The sequence below is a fragment of the Rhinoderma darwinii genome, chromosome 11 (assembly GCF_050947455.1).
Source record: "Rhinoderma darwinii isolate aRhiDar2 chromosome 11, aRhiDar2.hap1, whole genome shotgun sequence".
NCBI lineage: Eukaryota > Metazoa > Chordata > Amphibia > Anura > Rhinodermatidae > Rhinoderma > Rhinoderma darwinii.
The window spans coordinates 85,382,435-85,400,943 of NC_134697.1; the positions used below are offsets into that span (position 1 = coordinate 85,382,435).

The window sequence follows — 18,509 nt, forward strand, 5'->3', positions numbered from 1 at the left end:
TGCAGTGGTCGGTGGCGGTAGCGAATGGTTCTGGTCACAGTATGGCGGCCGTGTGCATTACTGCAGTAATTCATCATTAGGAGCAGAGTTGTAGCACGGCAGCCATACTGTGACCAGAAGCATCCGCTACCGGCACCGACCACTGCATAACATCCGGTGCCCGGAGGAAGATGGAACAGCTGATCGGTACGGGGTTGTTCGAGTGTCCAACGATCAATGGTTCAAGTCCCCTAAGTTTTTTTCTGTACCAAAAAATATGAAAACTTAAAAAAAAAAAACCTTTTCCCCCTAAACCAATGTAACATTTTTTTTTTTAAATAAACGTATATAACATTATTTTACCCGCACAGAGAACGACGTTAAAGAAAAAAAATGCCAGAATTGCTGTTTTTGGTCACCTCGTCTCCCACAAAGCATGAAATAGAAAGGGATCAAAAAGTCTTATGTAGCCCAAATGGTGCCAAAAGAAACGACATCTCATCCCGCAAAAAATAAGCCCTCACACCCCGCAAAAAATAAGCCCTCACACCCGCAAAAAATAAGCCCTCACACCGCTCAGTCGACGGCTCAGTGGCGACACATGGCAAATTAATTTTTTGACAATTAATTTTTTCCTTGTAAAAGTAGTAAAACATCAAAAAACAATATAAATTTGGTATCGCTGTAATCGTATTGACCCGCAGAATAAAGTTAAGATGTGGTTGTTTTTTTGCATGGTGAATGCAGTAAAAACGAAACCCAAAAAACATTAGCAGAATCACAGTTTTTTCCCATTCCACGCCACATTTTTTAGCCAGTTTCCCACTACATTATATGGTAAAATAAATGGGGTAATGAAAAACTACAATTTGTCCTGCAAAAAACAAGCCCTCATATGGCAATAATAATGGAAAAATAAAAAAGTTATGGCTTTTGGAAGGCGGGGAGAAAAAAACTAAAATGAAAGCCGAAGAATGGCTGCGACAGCAAGAGGTTAACGTGGCATTATCTAATCTAAACTCCCCTTTGCTATTTTGGGCTTCTCACTTTAACGTCTGCTCGGAGGGCTTCTCACTTTAACGTCTGCTAGGTGGGCTTCTCACTTTAACGTCTGCTAGGTGGGCTTCTCACTTTAACGTATGCTAGGTGGGCTTCTCACTTTAACGTCTGCTAGGTGGGCTTCTCACTTTAACGTCTGCTAGGTGGGCTTCTCACTTTCCCTCGATGTGCAAGCTTGCTTGGCTGTATGTGTAACTCCTGTAGACTTCAATGGAGATAGCGGCACATATGCCCAGCGACATCTACATTCTACCCCTGCCTGGCTGCCGCTGCCTTGGCATGCAGAATGAACGGTTCTTCCAACTCCCACCTATCCTGCATTTATGCCATAATTCTCTATGGGTCCACTTACACTGCCTGACATGGGCCATGTAGACGAGCGGCAATCAATGAGACATCTCGTTGGTTGGCACTCGTTTGCTCTTCTCACAAGGAGCTATGTATGGGAACGAGTTCTCGTTACTACGATCGTTCATCCCCTCACATTATCATCATGTCAGCAGCGTATCTCCTTGTTTACACAGGAGATGCGCTGCGGACAACGATAATATTTCTTGCAGCATAAATGGTACGATCAGCCGATGAACGAGCATTTTCCCTGTCCAGTGCAGAAAAAAGATGTATATACTGCTTTCTGTACAGCTGGCGCTGTCCATGAGATATATTCCATTTGGAAAGTCTTTTCAGATTCTATACTCTAACCCAGGGGCCTCAAGCACGCGGCCCGTAGGCCGCATGCGGCCCCTGGGGCTGTCATCTGCGGCCCGCGGGACACCGAGCCGCTAGTATCAGCTCTGCCCTGAGACTCTGGAATTCCCTGACATCGCTGTCCACATATCAACAGTGATGTCTGGGGCTTCCCCAGAGCTGAAGTCCCGTTCAGAGCGCTAGTATCGGCTCTGCTCCGGGACCCTGTGGAATTCCCTGACATCGCTGTCCATATATGGACAGTGTGTCAGGGTCTTCCCCAGAGCGGAGTCCCGAGCAGAGCGCTAGTATTGGCTCTGCTCCGGGACTCTGTGGAATTCCACACATTACACATTACTCCCTTATTTCCTCATAGATTGTCAGCTCTTGCGAGCCGGGTCCTCAATCCTCTTGTTTGAATTATAAGCGTTGTCACTATGTAATGTCTGATATTGTCTGTTTATGTTCCCTCTAAATTGTAAAGTGCTGCGTTTTATGTTGGCGCTATATAAATAAAGATTATTATTATTATGTGTATATAGGAGACAGCATATCTATAGCACTAGGACCCAATGCTATGGATAGGATTAGGAATTCAAAGCCTAAATTTTTGGACTATTGGTCGTGGTCTGGAGGCTTGCACACACAAAACCTTTGTAAAGGTGATTTTCTTCATTTGTTGGTGCGGCTCTTCTTTGTATTTTATGGATAGGATTAGATACAGTGGCTCAGCAGACCGTATCACACATGATAGGATTAGATATAGGGCCCAGCTCGCTGATATTGCGGCTCCAGCGCTGGACCCTGGAAAGGTAAGTATAAGAATTGTTTTGTTTTTTTATGTGTTACTAATAATTTTTGTGTGTTTTTACAAGTTCGGTTGTTGGACTACTTCGGATTCGAGGACTTCTACGATAACAAAGTTTTTTCTATTCTTAATAAAATGGATAATAAGGGTTGTGTGGGATTTTTATTTAAATAAAATATTTTTTCTATGTCTTTGTATTTTTCTAAACTTTATTACTACCACCTTATTAATGGCGGCTGGTTGATTGACAGCGTCCATTACTAAGGTGGTGCTTAATGTTAGACGTGAGGCTAACACTAACCCCCATTATTACCCCGGTACCCACCGCCATCAGGGGTACCGGGAAAAGCCGGGTAGGATCCAGTACCCGACCATCTGTAATGATGGAGGGGCACTGCCACAGGCTGGTGTTATTAGGCTGGGAAAGCCCAAAAACAGTGGCCTTTCCCACCCTGGTAATACTGGCCTGCTGCTGCTATTTTGTATTTAGCTGGTTATAAAAATGGGGGAACCCCACATTGTTCTTTCTAAAAAAAAAAAATGTTTAAATGACGTCGGGCCCCCCATTTTTCATAACCAGCCAGATACAACATAGCAGCAGCCCAGCATTACCAGGGTGGGAAGGGCCACTGTGTTTGGCCTTTTCCAGCCTGATAATACCAGCCTGCGGCCGCCCCAGTGCCCGGCCATCACTGCAGATGGTCGGGTACTGGATCGTTCCCAACTCTTCCCGGTACCCCTGGTGGTAGTGGGTACCGCTGTAATAATGGGGGTTAGTGTTAGCCCCGCCTTAGTAATCTACGCTGTCAATCAGTCAGCGGCCATTACTAAGGCGGTAGTAATAAAGTTTAAAAAAACTGCAAGGACACATAAAAAATAGGTTTATTGAAATAAAAAACCGACACAACCCTCAATAACCATTTTAATGATAATAAAAAAAGCCGTCATCGAAGTAGTCCTCGAATCCGACGCAGTTCAACAACCAAACCTGTAAAAAAACAAACACAAAAAAAAAAACATTAGTAAGGGCCTGTTCACATCACCGCTGCCCTTCCCGTTGAGGGGTTCTTTCTGTGGTTTCTGTCGGGTAACCCCTCAACAGAAAGGCAAACTAAAACCTCAGCTTCCGTTTCCCTCACCACTGATCTCAATGGTGACGGAAACGTTGCTAAAGAGTTCCGTTGTTTTGATGGAATCAATAGCGCAGTCAACTGTCCCTCATACTCTTATAATGGGTAAATTAAGGACTATAGGTTTAGATAGTATAGTTTGTAATTGGATTGAGAATTGACTCAAAGACGTATCTAGAGAGTTGTGGTCAATGATTCCTACTCTGAATGGTCCCCGGTAATAAGTGGTGTACCCCAGGGTTCAGTGCTGGGACCCCTATTATTCAACTTATTTATTAATGATATAGAGGATGGGATTAATAGCACTATTTCTATTTTTGCAGATGACACCAAGCTATGTAATATAGTTTAGTCTATGGAAGATGTTCGGAAATTGCAAGCGGATATGAACACACTAAGTGTTTGGGCGTCCACTTGGCAAATTAAGTTTAATGTAGATAAATGTAAAGTTATGCATCTGGGTACGAACAACCTGCATGCATCATATGTCCTAGAGGGAGCTACACTGGGGGAGTCACTTGTTGAGAAGGATCTGGGTGTACTTGTAAATCATAAACTCAATAACAGCATGCAGTGTCAATCAGCTGCTACAAAGGCCAGTGTATTAAAAGAGGCATGGACACGCAAGACAGGGATATAATATTACCACTTTACAAAGCATTAGTGCAGCCTCATCTAGAATATGCAGTTCAGTTCTGGGCTCCAGTTCATAGAAAGGATGAAAAATATAAATAGCAACGAAGCTAATAAGGGGCATGGAGAATCTAAGTTATGAGGAAAGATTAAAAGAATTAAACCCATTTAGCCTTGAAAAGAGACGACTAAGGGGGGACATGATTAACTTATATAAATATATTAATAGCACATACAAAAAATATGGTGAAATCCTGTTCAATGTAAAACCCCCTCAAAAAACAAGGGGGCGCTCCCTCCGTCTGGAGAAAAAAAGGTCCAATCTGCAGAGGCGACAAGCCTTCTTTACTGTGAGAACTGTGAATCTATGGAATAGTCACCGCAGGAGCCGTCACAGCAAGGACAGGAGATGCTGCAAAAAAGGGTTAGATGATTTCCTAGATCAAAAAAGTATTCGCTTCTATGTGTAGAAATGTTTCCCTTCCCTTTTCTCATCCTTTGGTTGAACTTGATAGACATGTGTCTTTATTAAACCGTACTGACTATGTAACTATGTAACTGTCTAGGATGTGTGACGCCTCTGTTTGCTGTACCCTATCTTGGAGAGCATCCCCCAAACATCTTGTTTTAATTTTCACATCGCTAATAAGTTGTATTAAACAGCCCCTCAATGTGGCCTTCATGGCGTTCCATACTGCTCCCAAAGTAGTTGTGCCACCCTTATCAGAAAAATTATCTGTCAATACCTTAAGTACATCAGACATATTTATAACAGTTAACTAAAAAGCATTACAGTCTCCACAAGGACCTGCCGGGTCGGACACCCTGAGACAGAGATATAACAAACAGTAGAGGAGAGTGGTCAAAGAGGGCTCTAGGTAAGTATTCAGCCGTGACGACTTCTACGGTGTCACGACCTAAAGTGGCAGACTGTTATAAGAACTGGAATAACAAGAGTATTGCTTATCAGAGAGATGTTTCAATCTCCAGAGATCCAGCAATAATACCTCCTCTAGAAAAGAACCAAAGGTAGTTCAGGGCCCATCCTCGTGTGTACCATCAACTCTAAACTTATCCCAGTAGAGATGAATATAGTTATTGAAGTCTCCGAGTATGATAAATCGTACTCCTGGTACACCAGTAAAAGCTAATACCTTCCAGAGCACATCATAACTAAACGGTGGTGGAATATATATGCCAATAATAATATATTGATGTCCAATGGATTCCAAAGTAAAATTATCACTCCTTCTCGTGGCGCTCCTGTGATGGTTATGGCTCGTGCCGGAAGAGTGACTCCATAGTTCACAAGCGTAATGCCTGAGGAAGACCTAGGTTGAAACGCGTCACTATTTTATGTTATTTGTTTTAAACTGATTTGGAGAAATCAAAATATCTCTCTTACCAACCGCTTGTGAACTGTGGAGTCACTCTCCCGGCAGGAGCCATAACCATCACCAGAAGGAGTGACCATTTTACTTTGGAATCCATTGGACATCGCTTTCCACCAGGTGATCTTGTGCCAAACCAGCTACCGCTGTCTATTCCAGAGGCCTGCACACTGTTGCCGTACGGAGCCTATTGGCCCACCCATGCTTAAGAATCTAATTGTGCCAACCGTCCTGCACAAGCACAGAGAGTGAGTACCACAACAACCCCCTTCTGTTCACTCAAACTTTGTTTCCACACTATTATCCCTCTGATACAAGAACCATCTATACATTATTACCTTAGAGGAGCGCCTGTGTCTTCTTTTCCCTCCCCATATCAATAATAATATATTTCACGGAATATATGATACAGTGAATGCAAACATATCTCCACTCATCATCCATGTCTACCTGCAGGCTGGTAAAGGGTATTAAGCAATGAATCACGAAGCTCACACCCATGGAGTACCCCGTGTGAACGGAATGATACTCATGACCCATCCATTCTCTATGTATACTTGATATCCTATCTTTAGGAAGATGGGTTTCTTGGAAGCACAATATGGCAGGAAAAGGAGATCTAACAAATTCAAATATAGCAGTTCGCTTAACTCGGTCTCCAAACCCTCTAACGTTCCAGGATATAAATGTGACATTGCTAGCCATAAGGATTTGTTTGAAAAAACGACCAGGAGTATTGCAGCATTAGCGGACAGATAAGATGGTGAGTAGCAGAGCAATAAATGCAGTTATATGTAACTTTGAAGAACAACAAACCCCCCCTCCCCCAAACCATAACTTCCCCAATACTCCAATATACCTGTTCCATCTGGAACAAGTCGGGGCACCAATCCTCCGTGAACCTGGAAAACATTTTTTAAAAATAACAGCATCATGCCAGAGCGTCCTGAAGCGAAGGAACATCCAGCAATTCAGGATCGTTGTAGGTCTTCGAGCTGCTATCTCTTACGGTCTAAAGAAGAACGAGTTAGTTAAAGCACCGTCCACACTTCATGCATCGGATTCTCGTACACGTCGTTCATTACGATCGATCCATCTAGCAGCGTCTTTGGCGTTATCAAAAAATGGTGTTTCTCCTAACGCAGCCACTCGTATCATCGCAGGATATAGCATTGTGTACGGGAACTGTAATGCGCACAGTCGTCTTTTCACCTCTTGAAATAAAAGACGCTTTTTCTGTATCTCAGCCGAGTAGTCTGGAAAGAAAGCTATCCGGCTACCATCAATTGTAACCTCTTTCATATCTCTGACCTTCAAAATGGCATGACATTCTCTATAGTGTAAAAGTTTGACTAGCATAGTCCTGGGTGGTGTCCCAGGTGGAGGAGGTCTCATAGGTACCCCATGGGCACATTAAAAAGTATATAAGGGCGAAAGAACAGTCTCACCAAAAGTGGATTTCAGACAAGTTTCAATAAATTGAGTCGGGGCAGATCCTTCTGTTCCTTCAGGTATTCCCACCAGACGAATATTATTTCTGCGGAGCCTGTTTTCGGGGTCGTCTGCTTTAGCTTGTAAATTCAAAATGGCCTGGCCATGTTTCTGGCTATCTCTTTGCATAGCCAGAATAACGTCTTCCACTGCACTGATGCGGCCTTCCACCGCTGAGATCCTGTCTGAGACTTATTGTATGACGGATAAGGCCCACATCTTCACTCACACCTCCTATTTGCAATGATATGGATGATAGTGTTGTATTGCATTTAGTAGTAGCCAAGAAAACATCCATAATGAAGGGCTCTCCTTTTCCTGACACAGGTAAGTCAGTTGTAAGGGGCAGGGATGTATACACGGCAAGTTGTTCACGTTTATCCACTATCTGCTCTCTACGTACCGCATCCGAGATCACCTCATTCCCTTCCACCAGAGCTGGGACTGGCAGGAGTCCACGTGTCTCTGCTGTTGACTGGTGTTTGCTTGGAGTAGCAGGAGAAGTTCTGGCATAGCCCACTAGTTTGGAGGCCACCAGAGGCTGTGCCAGCGCCATCTAGGCCTTCCTTATTCGCCGTTGCGTCTTTATTTCATACCTTCACAATCACTGCAATATTTCACCAAACGAGTAGGAATGTTCTCCAAGGTGGTGTCGAGGAGGTGGAAGGATCAGAAAGCTCGAAAACAAGATAAATATAGGATTATAGGCAGGAGCTATCACTCTGCGCTGCCTCTCACATCTCCAGTAAGGCCATGCCCCCCCCCCCCCCCCGGGGGGCAACATAAATATGATGGTGTATGGAGTAATATAGTAATATTACCTGGCGCCCTCCAGTTGTGCCTCTCTACCTTGGATCTGCCGTTTTCGGGTCCTCTATGTGCTGTCCCAAAATGGTTGCGGCCCTTCTTAGACTACGATTCTGAGACACTCCCACTGTTCCCAGATTGGCAAGAGCGGCTCACGTAATCAGTTCTGTCCAATCTATGTACAGAGGGAGTGCCTTAGACTCAGTCTGAGAAGTGCAGTGGCCATTTTGAGACAACACTGGGGGAACCCTAAAATGGCGGATCCACAGCATAGGGGGGCAACTGGAGGGCACCAGGTATTAATACTCAATATACCCCATCACAATTATCATTTTGTCCTGAGACCAGAGGGTCGCTTTAATAATGGAGGAGAGACCTATGAGATGTGGAAAAACAAAAAAATCATTCAATTACAAGTATTACATTTTATACACTGGTATTATACTATCCAAATAGGCACTGTTAGGGATGTAGGATTTGTCTGCAACATTGTCAACTGTCATTGTCAATCATAATTTAGGGCAAGCCACCAAGCTGGGAGTCGCGAGCCACATGTGGTTGCTGAGCCACTGGTTTGGGGGCCATTGATATAAAGAATGATTGCCGTGTATAATTGGTTACTCTTTTCTTTTTCTTTTTTTTAACCAAATATATAGGGTGAACATTTCAGTGATTTTGAGATTATTGTTAAGGAAGAGGTGAAAGAAGAGAAGGAGGTGATACTTGTGACCATTAAAGACGAAGAGGTTCCAAAAAATATCAGTCCAGGTAAAAGCCACGAAGAACGAATCACATGTTGACAGTGTAGAAAATTTACTTACTTGAAATGTGCATTTCCTGGAGTCCGTAGGCAGCACATACATAGGGTTAAAGTCAATTGACTGCCGGATAGAAGAGACGGGGTTAATTAGACTTAAAGAGGCTCTGTCACCAGATTATAAAATCCCTATCTCCTATTGAATGTGATGGGCGCTGCAATGTAGATAACATCAAAGTTTTATTTTTTTTTTTAAAAACGATCATTTTTGCCCAAGTTATGAGCAATTTTAGATTTATGCAAATGAGCTTTTCAATGGACAACTGGGCGTGTTTACTCGTTTTACCAACTGGGCGTTCTGAATAGAAGTGTATGACGCTGACCAATCAGCGTCATACACTTCTCATCGTTCCCACCAAGGTTCTTTCACTGTAGACACACATGGGAATGATGAGGTCACCCACAGGTCCTTCAACCTTGGCGTCGGATGAGAGAAGATACATGGGCTCCAGCCGTCCGAGAGTGTAATATGCTCGTCTCTAGGGAGTTTACTATGCTTACCTACACACGGTGATGCTGCTGCAGATTCAACTGTACCCTCTCGGACGCCTGGAGCCAATGTGTCTTCTCTCGTCCGACGCCAAGGTTAAAGGACCTGTGGGTGACCTCATCATTCCCACCCAGCTTCTTTCACTGCAGACACACAGCGTGACGCCACCCACAGGTCCTTCAGGATCTTTCTGCCCATGAGACGGCTGTTGATCTTGTAGAATGGGCTCTCACATTTAATGGCAAATCTTGGCCTTCTAAGAAATAGCACTCTTTAATAATCGTTTTAATCCACCTTGCTAGAGTGGACTTACTTGCCCTTTTCCCCTTATTTCGGCCTTGAAATTGCAAAAATAAGCCTTCTGACTGTTTGAAGGTTTGAGACATCTGAAGGTAAATCAGAATGGCCCTCTTTACATCCAGAAGATACAAATCTGCAGATGTTTTCTGTTGAGAAAGGACCAGAAGGACAATCTCCTGGTTTAGATAGGAAACTAAGGGTACCTTGGGTAGGAACCCTGGCATGGTCCTAAAAACGACGGCCTCTTGTAAAATTCTCAAGTATGGTTCTTTAGAGGACATAGCTTGTAGGTCACTTACTCTTCTGGCAGAGGTGATTGCTACCAGGAAGAAGGTTTTTAAAGACATATTTCTCAGAGAAGCTTCCTGTAGAGGTTCAAAGGGAGAAGAGCACAAATGTTTCAGAACTATAGGCAAGTCCCAAGATGGCAAAGGATTGTGAAATGTTGGTCTTAACTTATTAATTCCTTTCAAGAACCTAGTTACTAAAGGTTGATGAAAGAAGATACCTTCTGAAAGGGCATTAATCGCAGTTATGTGTACTTTCAGAGTATTTGGCTTCAGTCCCCTTTAATGATCTTTTTGAAGGAACTGTAGAAGTGATGACACTTCCCTTGGAGATTTTGAATTTGTGATACAACAGGAGGAGAATATAGAAAACATTCTGGAGTAGACTCTCGAGGTGCTGGGTTTCCTGGATGCCAGAAGGGTATCTACAACCTCATCAGAGAGACCCTTGGCTTTTAGGGAGACCCGCTCAGTCTCCATGCCGCCAGATGTAGGTAAGCTGGATCTGGGTGATCGTATCCCTTCTGAAGTAGCAAGTACTCTATCAGAGGAAGTTCCCACAATCTGCCTCTCAATAATTCTAATGCGAGAGGAAACCAGGCCCTCCTGGGCCAATGTGGAAGGATGGCAATGGCTTCTGCTCTCTCGTCACGGATTTTCCTCAGTACCCGGGAAATTAAAGGGATTGGAGGGAAGACATATATGAAGACCTTCTCCCATGATATGGACAGACTGTCTGTAGCTACAGGATGGTCCTTCCTGTAAAGGGAGCAAAATTCCTGGGTCTTGGAGTTGTCCTTTGTAGCCATGGCATCTAGCTGTGGCATGCCCATCTTGTTGGCAATCTGGAGAAAAAAAATCCTGTTTGAGACTCCACTCGCCCAGGTGTAGGAAGGTCCGGCTGAGCCAATCCGCTTTGGTGTTGAGAGTACCTCTGATGTGGACGGCTGAAATAGATGTTAGGTTGTTTTCTGCCCATATCATGATCTGCTTACACTGTTTGGATAACTGAGAACTCTTGGTGCCGTCCTGTTGAGGTAAAAGACAGATGGCAGATTTTCTTACTGTATTTGTGCATCTTGATGTTGTAGGAGATGATGAAAATGCAATAAAGTTAGTTTTATAGCTCTGATTTTTTTCATATTCGATGAGAGATTCCATTCTCTTGATGACCACTTCTTCTGCACCCAATGTGTCCCTACATGAGCACCCCAACCCAAGGCGGATGCATCCGTAGTGAGGACTATTGGGTGGGGTGCCATGAGGGACCGACCTTGTTGAAGGCGACCGGGCGTCAGCCATTACTTGAGATCCCGTTTTATTTCTGTAAGTACTGGCATCTGTGCATCTAAGGCCTTGGGATTTTTGTTCCACGATCTGAGAATAATTCCCTGGAGGACCCGAATATGAGCTTTCGCCCAAGGCACCGCTTCTATCGAGGAAGTGAGGAACCCCAAGACCTTCATGGCGAAGCGTATGGAGCAGTATTGAAGGTTTAGAATATTTCTGATAGCTTGAAGCATATTCAGAATTCTGTCTTCTGTCAGGAATAACTTCATCTGTTTGGTATCTATGATGAAACCCAGGTATTTTATTCTGGTTGAGGGAAGGAGATAAGATTTATCCCGGTTCACAATGAAGCCATGATCTCTGAGAACTTGAAGTATAGTGCTGAGATGGTCTAGTAGACGTTTCTGGGATGGAGCCCAAATTAGCCATTCGTCCAGATAAGGTGTTACAAATATGCCCTTCAACCTCAGAGCCGCTGTTAGAATTACCACTACCTTGGTAAAGACGCGGAGAGCATATGTTATCCCGAAGGGTAGGCATGTAAATTGGAGGTGAAGCCCTCCCCCAGGACTGGATGTCACGGCCGTGGTCGCGGACCGCCGCCGTTCCTTACCTGGATTACGCCTGTGACCACAGTTCGTTGTCTTCCTGCCGGCGTCTCCCTCCTAGGAGACACCAGCACTCGCGGCCGGCTGGTCCTGCTCTCACTGGTAAGATGCGCACGCGGACCCGGCCTTAAAGGGTGTCAGCGCGCACACATGTTTAAAGTTCCCTAATCAAACCCTGCCCATCCTGGACTATAAGAAGGACTCTGCCCTTCCACTCCCTGCCTGAGCGTTGTTGTAGTTTTCCCATGTCTGTATTGCAAATGGTCCCTTAGTGTTTTCCTGCTCCCAGTGTTCCATTGTCCTGCCTCCTATATCCTGTATCCCATGCTGTGCCTCGTTCCGAGCCTGTACAGTTCCTGACCCGTACCTTGCCTCGCCTGCTGGAATACTCCACGTCGCCTGTCATTCTGGATACCATCCGCCACGTCTGGCGCAACCCACCACCTCCAGCCCCATCTGTGCCAGAGCCCTTGCCGCCATCTAGACTATCTCAGGTACCCGTGTGCTACACTTTTACCATAGACTTTGTGCGTGAGTTGTTCAGCTGCCTCTCCACTACGGCAAAGCAGCCTAGTAGGTTCACATACCCCTAGATCGTGACACTGGACAGGCTAGACAAAGATACTTCCTGTGGGACTTGAGGATTGGTAAGTGGAGATAGGCGTCCTTGAAGTCTATGCTTGCAAATAAGTCGCCTTGAACCATATTTATCAGAAATTGAATGTTCTCCATCTTGAACTTTCTTTTTACAAAAAATGTGTTGAAGTAAGTGAGGTCTATCACCAATCGCCAAATATAGGGGAGTAGACCCCTAGGCCTCTTTCTTCAAAGGGCACTTCCTCCAGAGTTTTTTCTGGATAAACTCTTCCAGTAGTTATAGAATCACTGGATTCTTGCCTCTGTCGGTTAAGAAGCAGTTTGAAGGAAAGGTTCTTAACTCCAGTGCATTCCCGTGTTGAATAGTTGAGCAGACCCAGGCTTCTGATGTTGTTTTTAACCGCTGAGAGGCAAAGGTCTTCAACCTGCCTCCTACAGGAGGAACTGGCAGAATGGCGTAACTGGTTCTGTTTTTTTTTGTTCAGAGGCCTTTTTATTATTGAAGTTTCTGTCCCTGTTGTTTCGGACTTGCCTATGTCTGTCTGAAGGGCGAAAAATCCGCTAGTATCTGGGTGATCTGCGGATTGTGCCACGAAAGGACTGAGTATTAGACACTCTCGATGTGCTAGGGAAGCATATCGCTTTGTTCTCATTCATCTTTTTTAATATCCCTTTAGTTCTGTTCCAAACAGAGAGGAGGGATGGAAAGGCACGGCACAAAAACTATTTTTAGATGGTACATCACCCGTGGACCACAATTTTAGCCACAAGGGTCTTCTGGCTGTATTACATAAGGCCATGGGTCTAGACGAGTACTTTAGTACATCTAGAGGTTGGTCACAGAGAAATTCTGCTGCATTTTTTAACATAGGGATGCTCTGCAGGATTTGCTCCCTGGGCACTCCATCTTCCAAGTCACATGAGAGGTCACCCAGCCATACCCTGACAGCTCTGGCTACTGGGACTGAAGCGGTTGCCACTTTGCAGGATGCCACAGAAGAGGAGTAGGCTTTCTTCAACAGCGAATCTGCTTTGCAATCCATCGGATCCCTGAGTAATGAGGACTCTTCCGATGGGAAAATCAATTTTTTTGATAAGCGGGCCACTGGCAAATCAGCTTTTGGGGAGCATCCCAACTCTCTGAGGCCTTAGGGTCCAATCTGTACGTGGACTTAAATCTGGCACCAGAGTCAGACTCTTTATCAGGTTTATCATAATCTTTTTGAAGCTATTCAGAAACTGGGTGAGAAGGTAATAATTTCTCCTTGAGAATGGGAAAATAAAATAGTTGCTGTCTTTTAGATTTTTCCTTGCTATCCCTCTTAGATTCCACAGTCTTCTTAACTGCTTTTATCAGATCTGGAACTTTATCTTTATTTAATAAATACAGATCTTCAGGGACATCACTGTCTGAATCCACAGATAACATCTCCCCATCAGATAAATCATTCTCCTCAGATGACACTTGCACTTCAGGAGATGGGGCTCTCGCCATTTTTTTTAGCAGCAGAGGGAGCTAAGCCCGCTCACATCATTAAAGTGCAGCTAAACGTTTGACAAACTTCTGACATATCATAGTGACATGTCAGAAGTTTGGATTGGTGGGGGTCCGAGCACGGAGACCCCCACCAATCGCTAGAACGAAGCAGCTGAAGCACTCGTGTGAGCGCTCAGCCACTTCGTGTCTGTTCGGCTTTTTCCGGGAAGCCGATGTATCAGAGTACGGGCTCATAGATTCCCTATTGAGTCCGTGTCACGATGCGGGGTGTGGACCCACTGGACCGTACCGCGTAGCGGGACGGCAGCTGACCAACAGGTGTAATACAAAGTCTATAGTCAGAGAGGGTACCTGTGGCAACCAGGACAGCCGGGGCCGTCAGAGGGTAAGTGTTAACGACGGCCCTCGGCCATAGACGTTACAGTCCGTACACCGATACATTTCTTTCTGTAAAAAAGCGCTTCAGCTGCTCCAGCCCTGACACGGTCGCATCGCGGCCAACAACCGTGCTGGCACTATGTAGGATCGGCTGTCAAATACCTTGTTAAGGGGTATTCTGGTTACATGCTCATGCGCACTGCCGCTCCATTCATTCTCTATGGGAGCGCCGGAGATAACCGAGTGCAGTGTTTAGCTTTTTTCGGCGCTGCCATAGAGAATGAATAGGGGGTAACTTGTTGTAACCTGCAAAATCGTGCGGTCATAAAGGGTGTATTATTTCATGGCCGCACGATTCTGCAGATAAAGGGGCGGTTTACCCGCATTAACGTGCGGCCACTAACAGGCAGTTTGACAGCTGCACCGATCATGCTGGCGGCGCGGTTGTTAGCTGCGTTGCGACCGTGTCAGGGCTGCTCCGTTTGGCCTTACCCTCAGACAGACACACAGAACACAGTGTTCTGCCAATTATCAGGTGCTTGCTGCTGCCAATTAACACAACAGTTGTGTTTCGTTTTCCTGGACTTCTTTTTCACATGGGAAGGTATGGGAGAGGCCATCTGAAAGACAGCAAATATTACTTTAGAATATCGCCATGTACAGAAAAAAAACAGCGTGCAGCCCACGGAAAAAAACCTTTACCTGCAGAGGGTACCGCTGCCGGCTGAGCGCGGGAACCCTCTGTACACACCGGACTTTTAAACCCCGAAGACTCGCTATAATTGTATGCATGCGCAGTCACGCCAGACCACGCACTATGTTACTGCACCTGTGTGGACACAACGGCGCCCATATTTGAAAGAGCTATGTACGCATTGTACATGCGCTGAACATCCGGAGGCTATAATAACATAAGCTTGGGAAAGGCGGCAGCCATTGTCATGCCCATGGCCGCGGGCCGTCAGGCTCACTCACCTCGTGACGGCCGCAGACATGGGTCTGCGAGCGCTGGCCCCAGTCTTCTCAGGAGACGCCAGCGCTTACTCCCACTCATCTTGGCCGGGTCCCGTAGGGTGCGCGCGCACGCTCGTGCCCGCTCTTAAAGGGGCAGCGCGCGCACCGGCCTTTAATGTAAAATTAGCCCATGAGTACCCTGGACTATAAGAGGGGCCCAGCCCCTTCCTTGCCTGAGCGTTGTTGTCGTACCCAAAGTTTGTCTATGCAAATGGTCTCCTAGTGTTTTCCAGTTCCCAGTGTTTCCCGTTTCTGTATCCCGTGCTATCCTGGTCAAGTGCCGTGCTGAGCAGTAGTCGTGCTGTATACCACGCCTGTCCTGCTACACCACGCCTGTCATGCTACACCACGCCTGGCGTCTGCCTGCTGCCTAGTCCCAGCCGAACCTGCCTTGCTACTGTCCGAGCTGCCACAGGTACCCTATACGAACTATAGACTGTGACCTGCGCCCTGTTGGCCAGCTGCCACACCGTCAAGAGTGTACGGCCCAGTGGGTCCACAGACCCAACGTGACAGTACGCTCAGGCCATGGACCCCGCTGGTCGATCCAAGACCAAGATGACGTCACAAGAGATGCAGATGTATATGCTGGACCTCCCTGTCTCAACAGGACCAACTCCTCCAGGCCTTGAACATTCTTGCACGTTGGCAGGAGGCACAAGCTGCCGTTCCTCCTACTACACCTCCTGGCAGTGTTGATCCTCGTTCTTCTTTGCCACTTCCTGATCGCTATGATGGAGACGCAAGTACCTGTCGTGGATTTTTGAACCAGTGCCAGATCCACTTCAACCTGTATGCACGTGCATTTTTGTCTGATGGCGCAAGGATCGCTTTCATCATCTCCTTACTGGCAAGGCTCTTGCATGGGTGAATCCTATCTGGGAGAGGCAAGGACCAGAGACCCGTGACTTCCAGGGGTTCCTCCGGACATTTCGCACAGTGTTTGAGGAGCCTGGACGAATCTCATATGCAGCAGCTTCCTTGCTAAACTTACCCCAAGGAGACACCTCCGTGGGCGAGTAAGCCATCCACTCCTGCACCCTGGCGGAAGAACTGTCGTGGAACAATGAGGCCCTGGTGGCTACATTCTGGAAGGGACTGTCTCCTAAGATTAAGGAAAAACTTGCCGCTCGAGATCTACCGTCTACTGTGGATGACCTCATCCTTCTGTCCGCCCGGATTGATATGAGGATCCGAGAACGGTTCCAAGAAGTTCGTCGGGAGGGAGGCCTTCCTAGACCGGCCCCACCCTTGCAGCAACCTCTGGTGTCCTCAGATACCGATCCTCCTGAGGAGTCTGTGAGGGTGGACCAGGGTAAGCTATCTACCCAGATGTCCCCAAAAGCCCCAAAGCCTAGGGTTGGTAGGAGAGACAACCTTGGGCAAAAAAGGACTTCTGTCTAAATTGTCCATACCCGTGATGTTCGGCGAGAAAACGCATCAGGTCTCTGCGTATCTGGACTCTGGATCCGCTGCTAATTTCATTTGTAGAGACCTAGTGGATCTTCTTCAATTACCCACTACCCCTTTGGAGTTGCAGTTGATGGTTGCATCTGTAAATGGACTACCTCTGCCAGACCCAGTTATAGCTGTGACCAAGCCGCTGAGTCTCCAAGTGGGAGCTCTCCACTCCGAGCTGCTGTCGTTCTTTGTCTTGTCCAAGGCCGTTAACCCCGTACTGCTGGGCCTGCCTTGGCTCCGACTACATGCCCCAGTCCTGGACTGGAACTCTGGAGAGGTTCTCCAGTGGAGCCCCGAGTGTCACAACCCTTGCTTAGGACAGAATATTTTGGCTCAGTCTCCCCTGCCTCAGTTATTGGCAGGATTGCCTGGTCATTTTGCTGCATTTTCGGACGTCTTCAGCAAGAAGGAGGCGGAGACGCTGCCCCCACATCGGGCGTATGACTGTCCTATCGAGCTGATTCCTGGTGAATCCCTACCCCGGGGTAGGGTATATCCTCTCTCCTTACCAGAGACTCTGTCCATGTCCGCCTATGTTAAAGAGAACTTGGAGTGGGGCTTCATACGGAAGTCTTCCTCCCTGGCAGGAGCCGGGTTCTTCTTCGTCAAAAAAAAGGATGGTTCTCTGCGTCCCTGTATCGACTACCGGGGTCTCAACCAGATCACGGTGAAAAATAAGTATCCGTTGCCATTGATCTCAGAACTATTTGATCGTACACGTGGTGCCAAGATTTTTTCCTAACTAGACCTGCGTGGGGCTTACAACCTAATCCGGATTCGCCGGTGTGACGAATGGAAGACTGCATTTAACACCCGTGATGAACACTATGAATATCTAGTAATGCCCTTCGGCCTGTGTAATGCTCCCGCGGTCTTCCAGGAGTTCGTTAATGACGTTTTCCGTGACCTCCTCTATGTTTGTGTAGTAGTCTATCTTGATGACCTCTTGATTTTTTTCTCCAGATCCTATGACTCATCAGAGACATGTCTGTCAAGGGAGAATTGTCTGTATGCTAAGTTGGAGAAGTGCGTGTTTGAGAAAGATGCTCTACCCTTCCTGGGCTACATCGTCTCGAATCGAGGTCTCGAGATGGATCCTGAAAAGGTAAAGTCCATCCTGGATTGGCCACGCCCTCAAGGCTTGAGGTCCATACAGCGCTTTCTGGGATTCACCAATTTTTACAGACAGTTCATCCCAAACTTCTCCTCACTGACATCTCCTATCTCTAACCTCACCAAGAAGTGGACTCCTGAGGCAGAGTCCGCATTCAATAGCCTGAAGAGTGCCTTCGCGTCAGCCTCTATCCTCCATCATCCAGATGTCTCTCTACAGTTCTCTTTGAAGGTGGACGCCTCCTCTGTCGGTGCTGGTGCACTTCTGTTCCAGAGAGGTTCTAAGGGCAAGTCAATGGTATGTGGATATTTCTCTAAGCTCTTCTCTTCCGCAGAACGCAACTACTTGATTGGGGATCGGGAGTTACTGGCCATCAAATTGGCCCTGGAGGAGTAGAGATATCTACTAGAGGGCGCAGCTCATCCCATCCTGATTTTTAAGGACCACAAGAATCTCACCTCTCTCCAGAGGGCCCAACGGCTGAATCCTCGTCAGGCCAGGTGTTCGCTGTTCTTTACCAGGTTCCAGTTTGAACTCCATTATCGCCCGGCTGACAAAAATGTGAGGGCCGATGCCTTGTCCAGGTCTTTCGAGACAGAAGACACCATGGAGATTCCACAGAACATTATTGATCCGTCTTGCATTGTCTTTGTCAACCCCCTGCAAGTTG

General features: G+C 46.4%; 1 protein-coding gene across 2 annotated transcripts in view; it reads left to right on the plus strand.

Annotated features, from left to right (window-relative positions):
* The window catches only part of LOC142663699 (uncharacterized), a 32,979-nt gene that overhangs the window by 7,512 nt on the left and 6,958 nt on the right, over positions 1-18,509 (plus strand). For both annotated transcript variants that reach the window (XM_075842469.1, XM_075842470.1), the window contains exon 6: positions 8,642-8,753. In XM_075842469.1, coding sequence (XP_075698584.1) covers positions 8,642-8,753 — 112 coding nt within the window. The remainder of the gene's footprint in view (positions 1-8,641; positions 8,754-18,509) is intronic.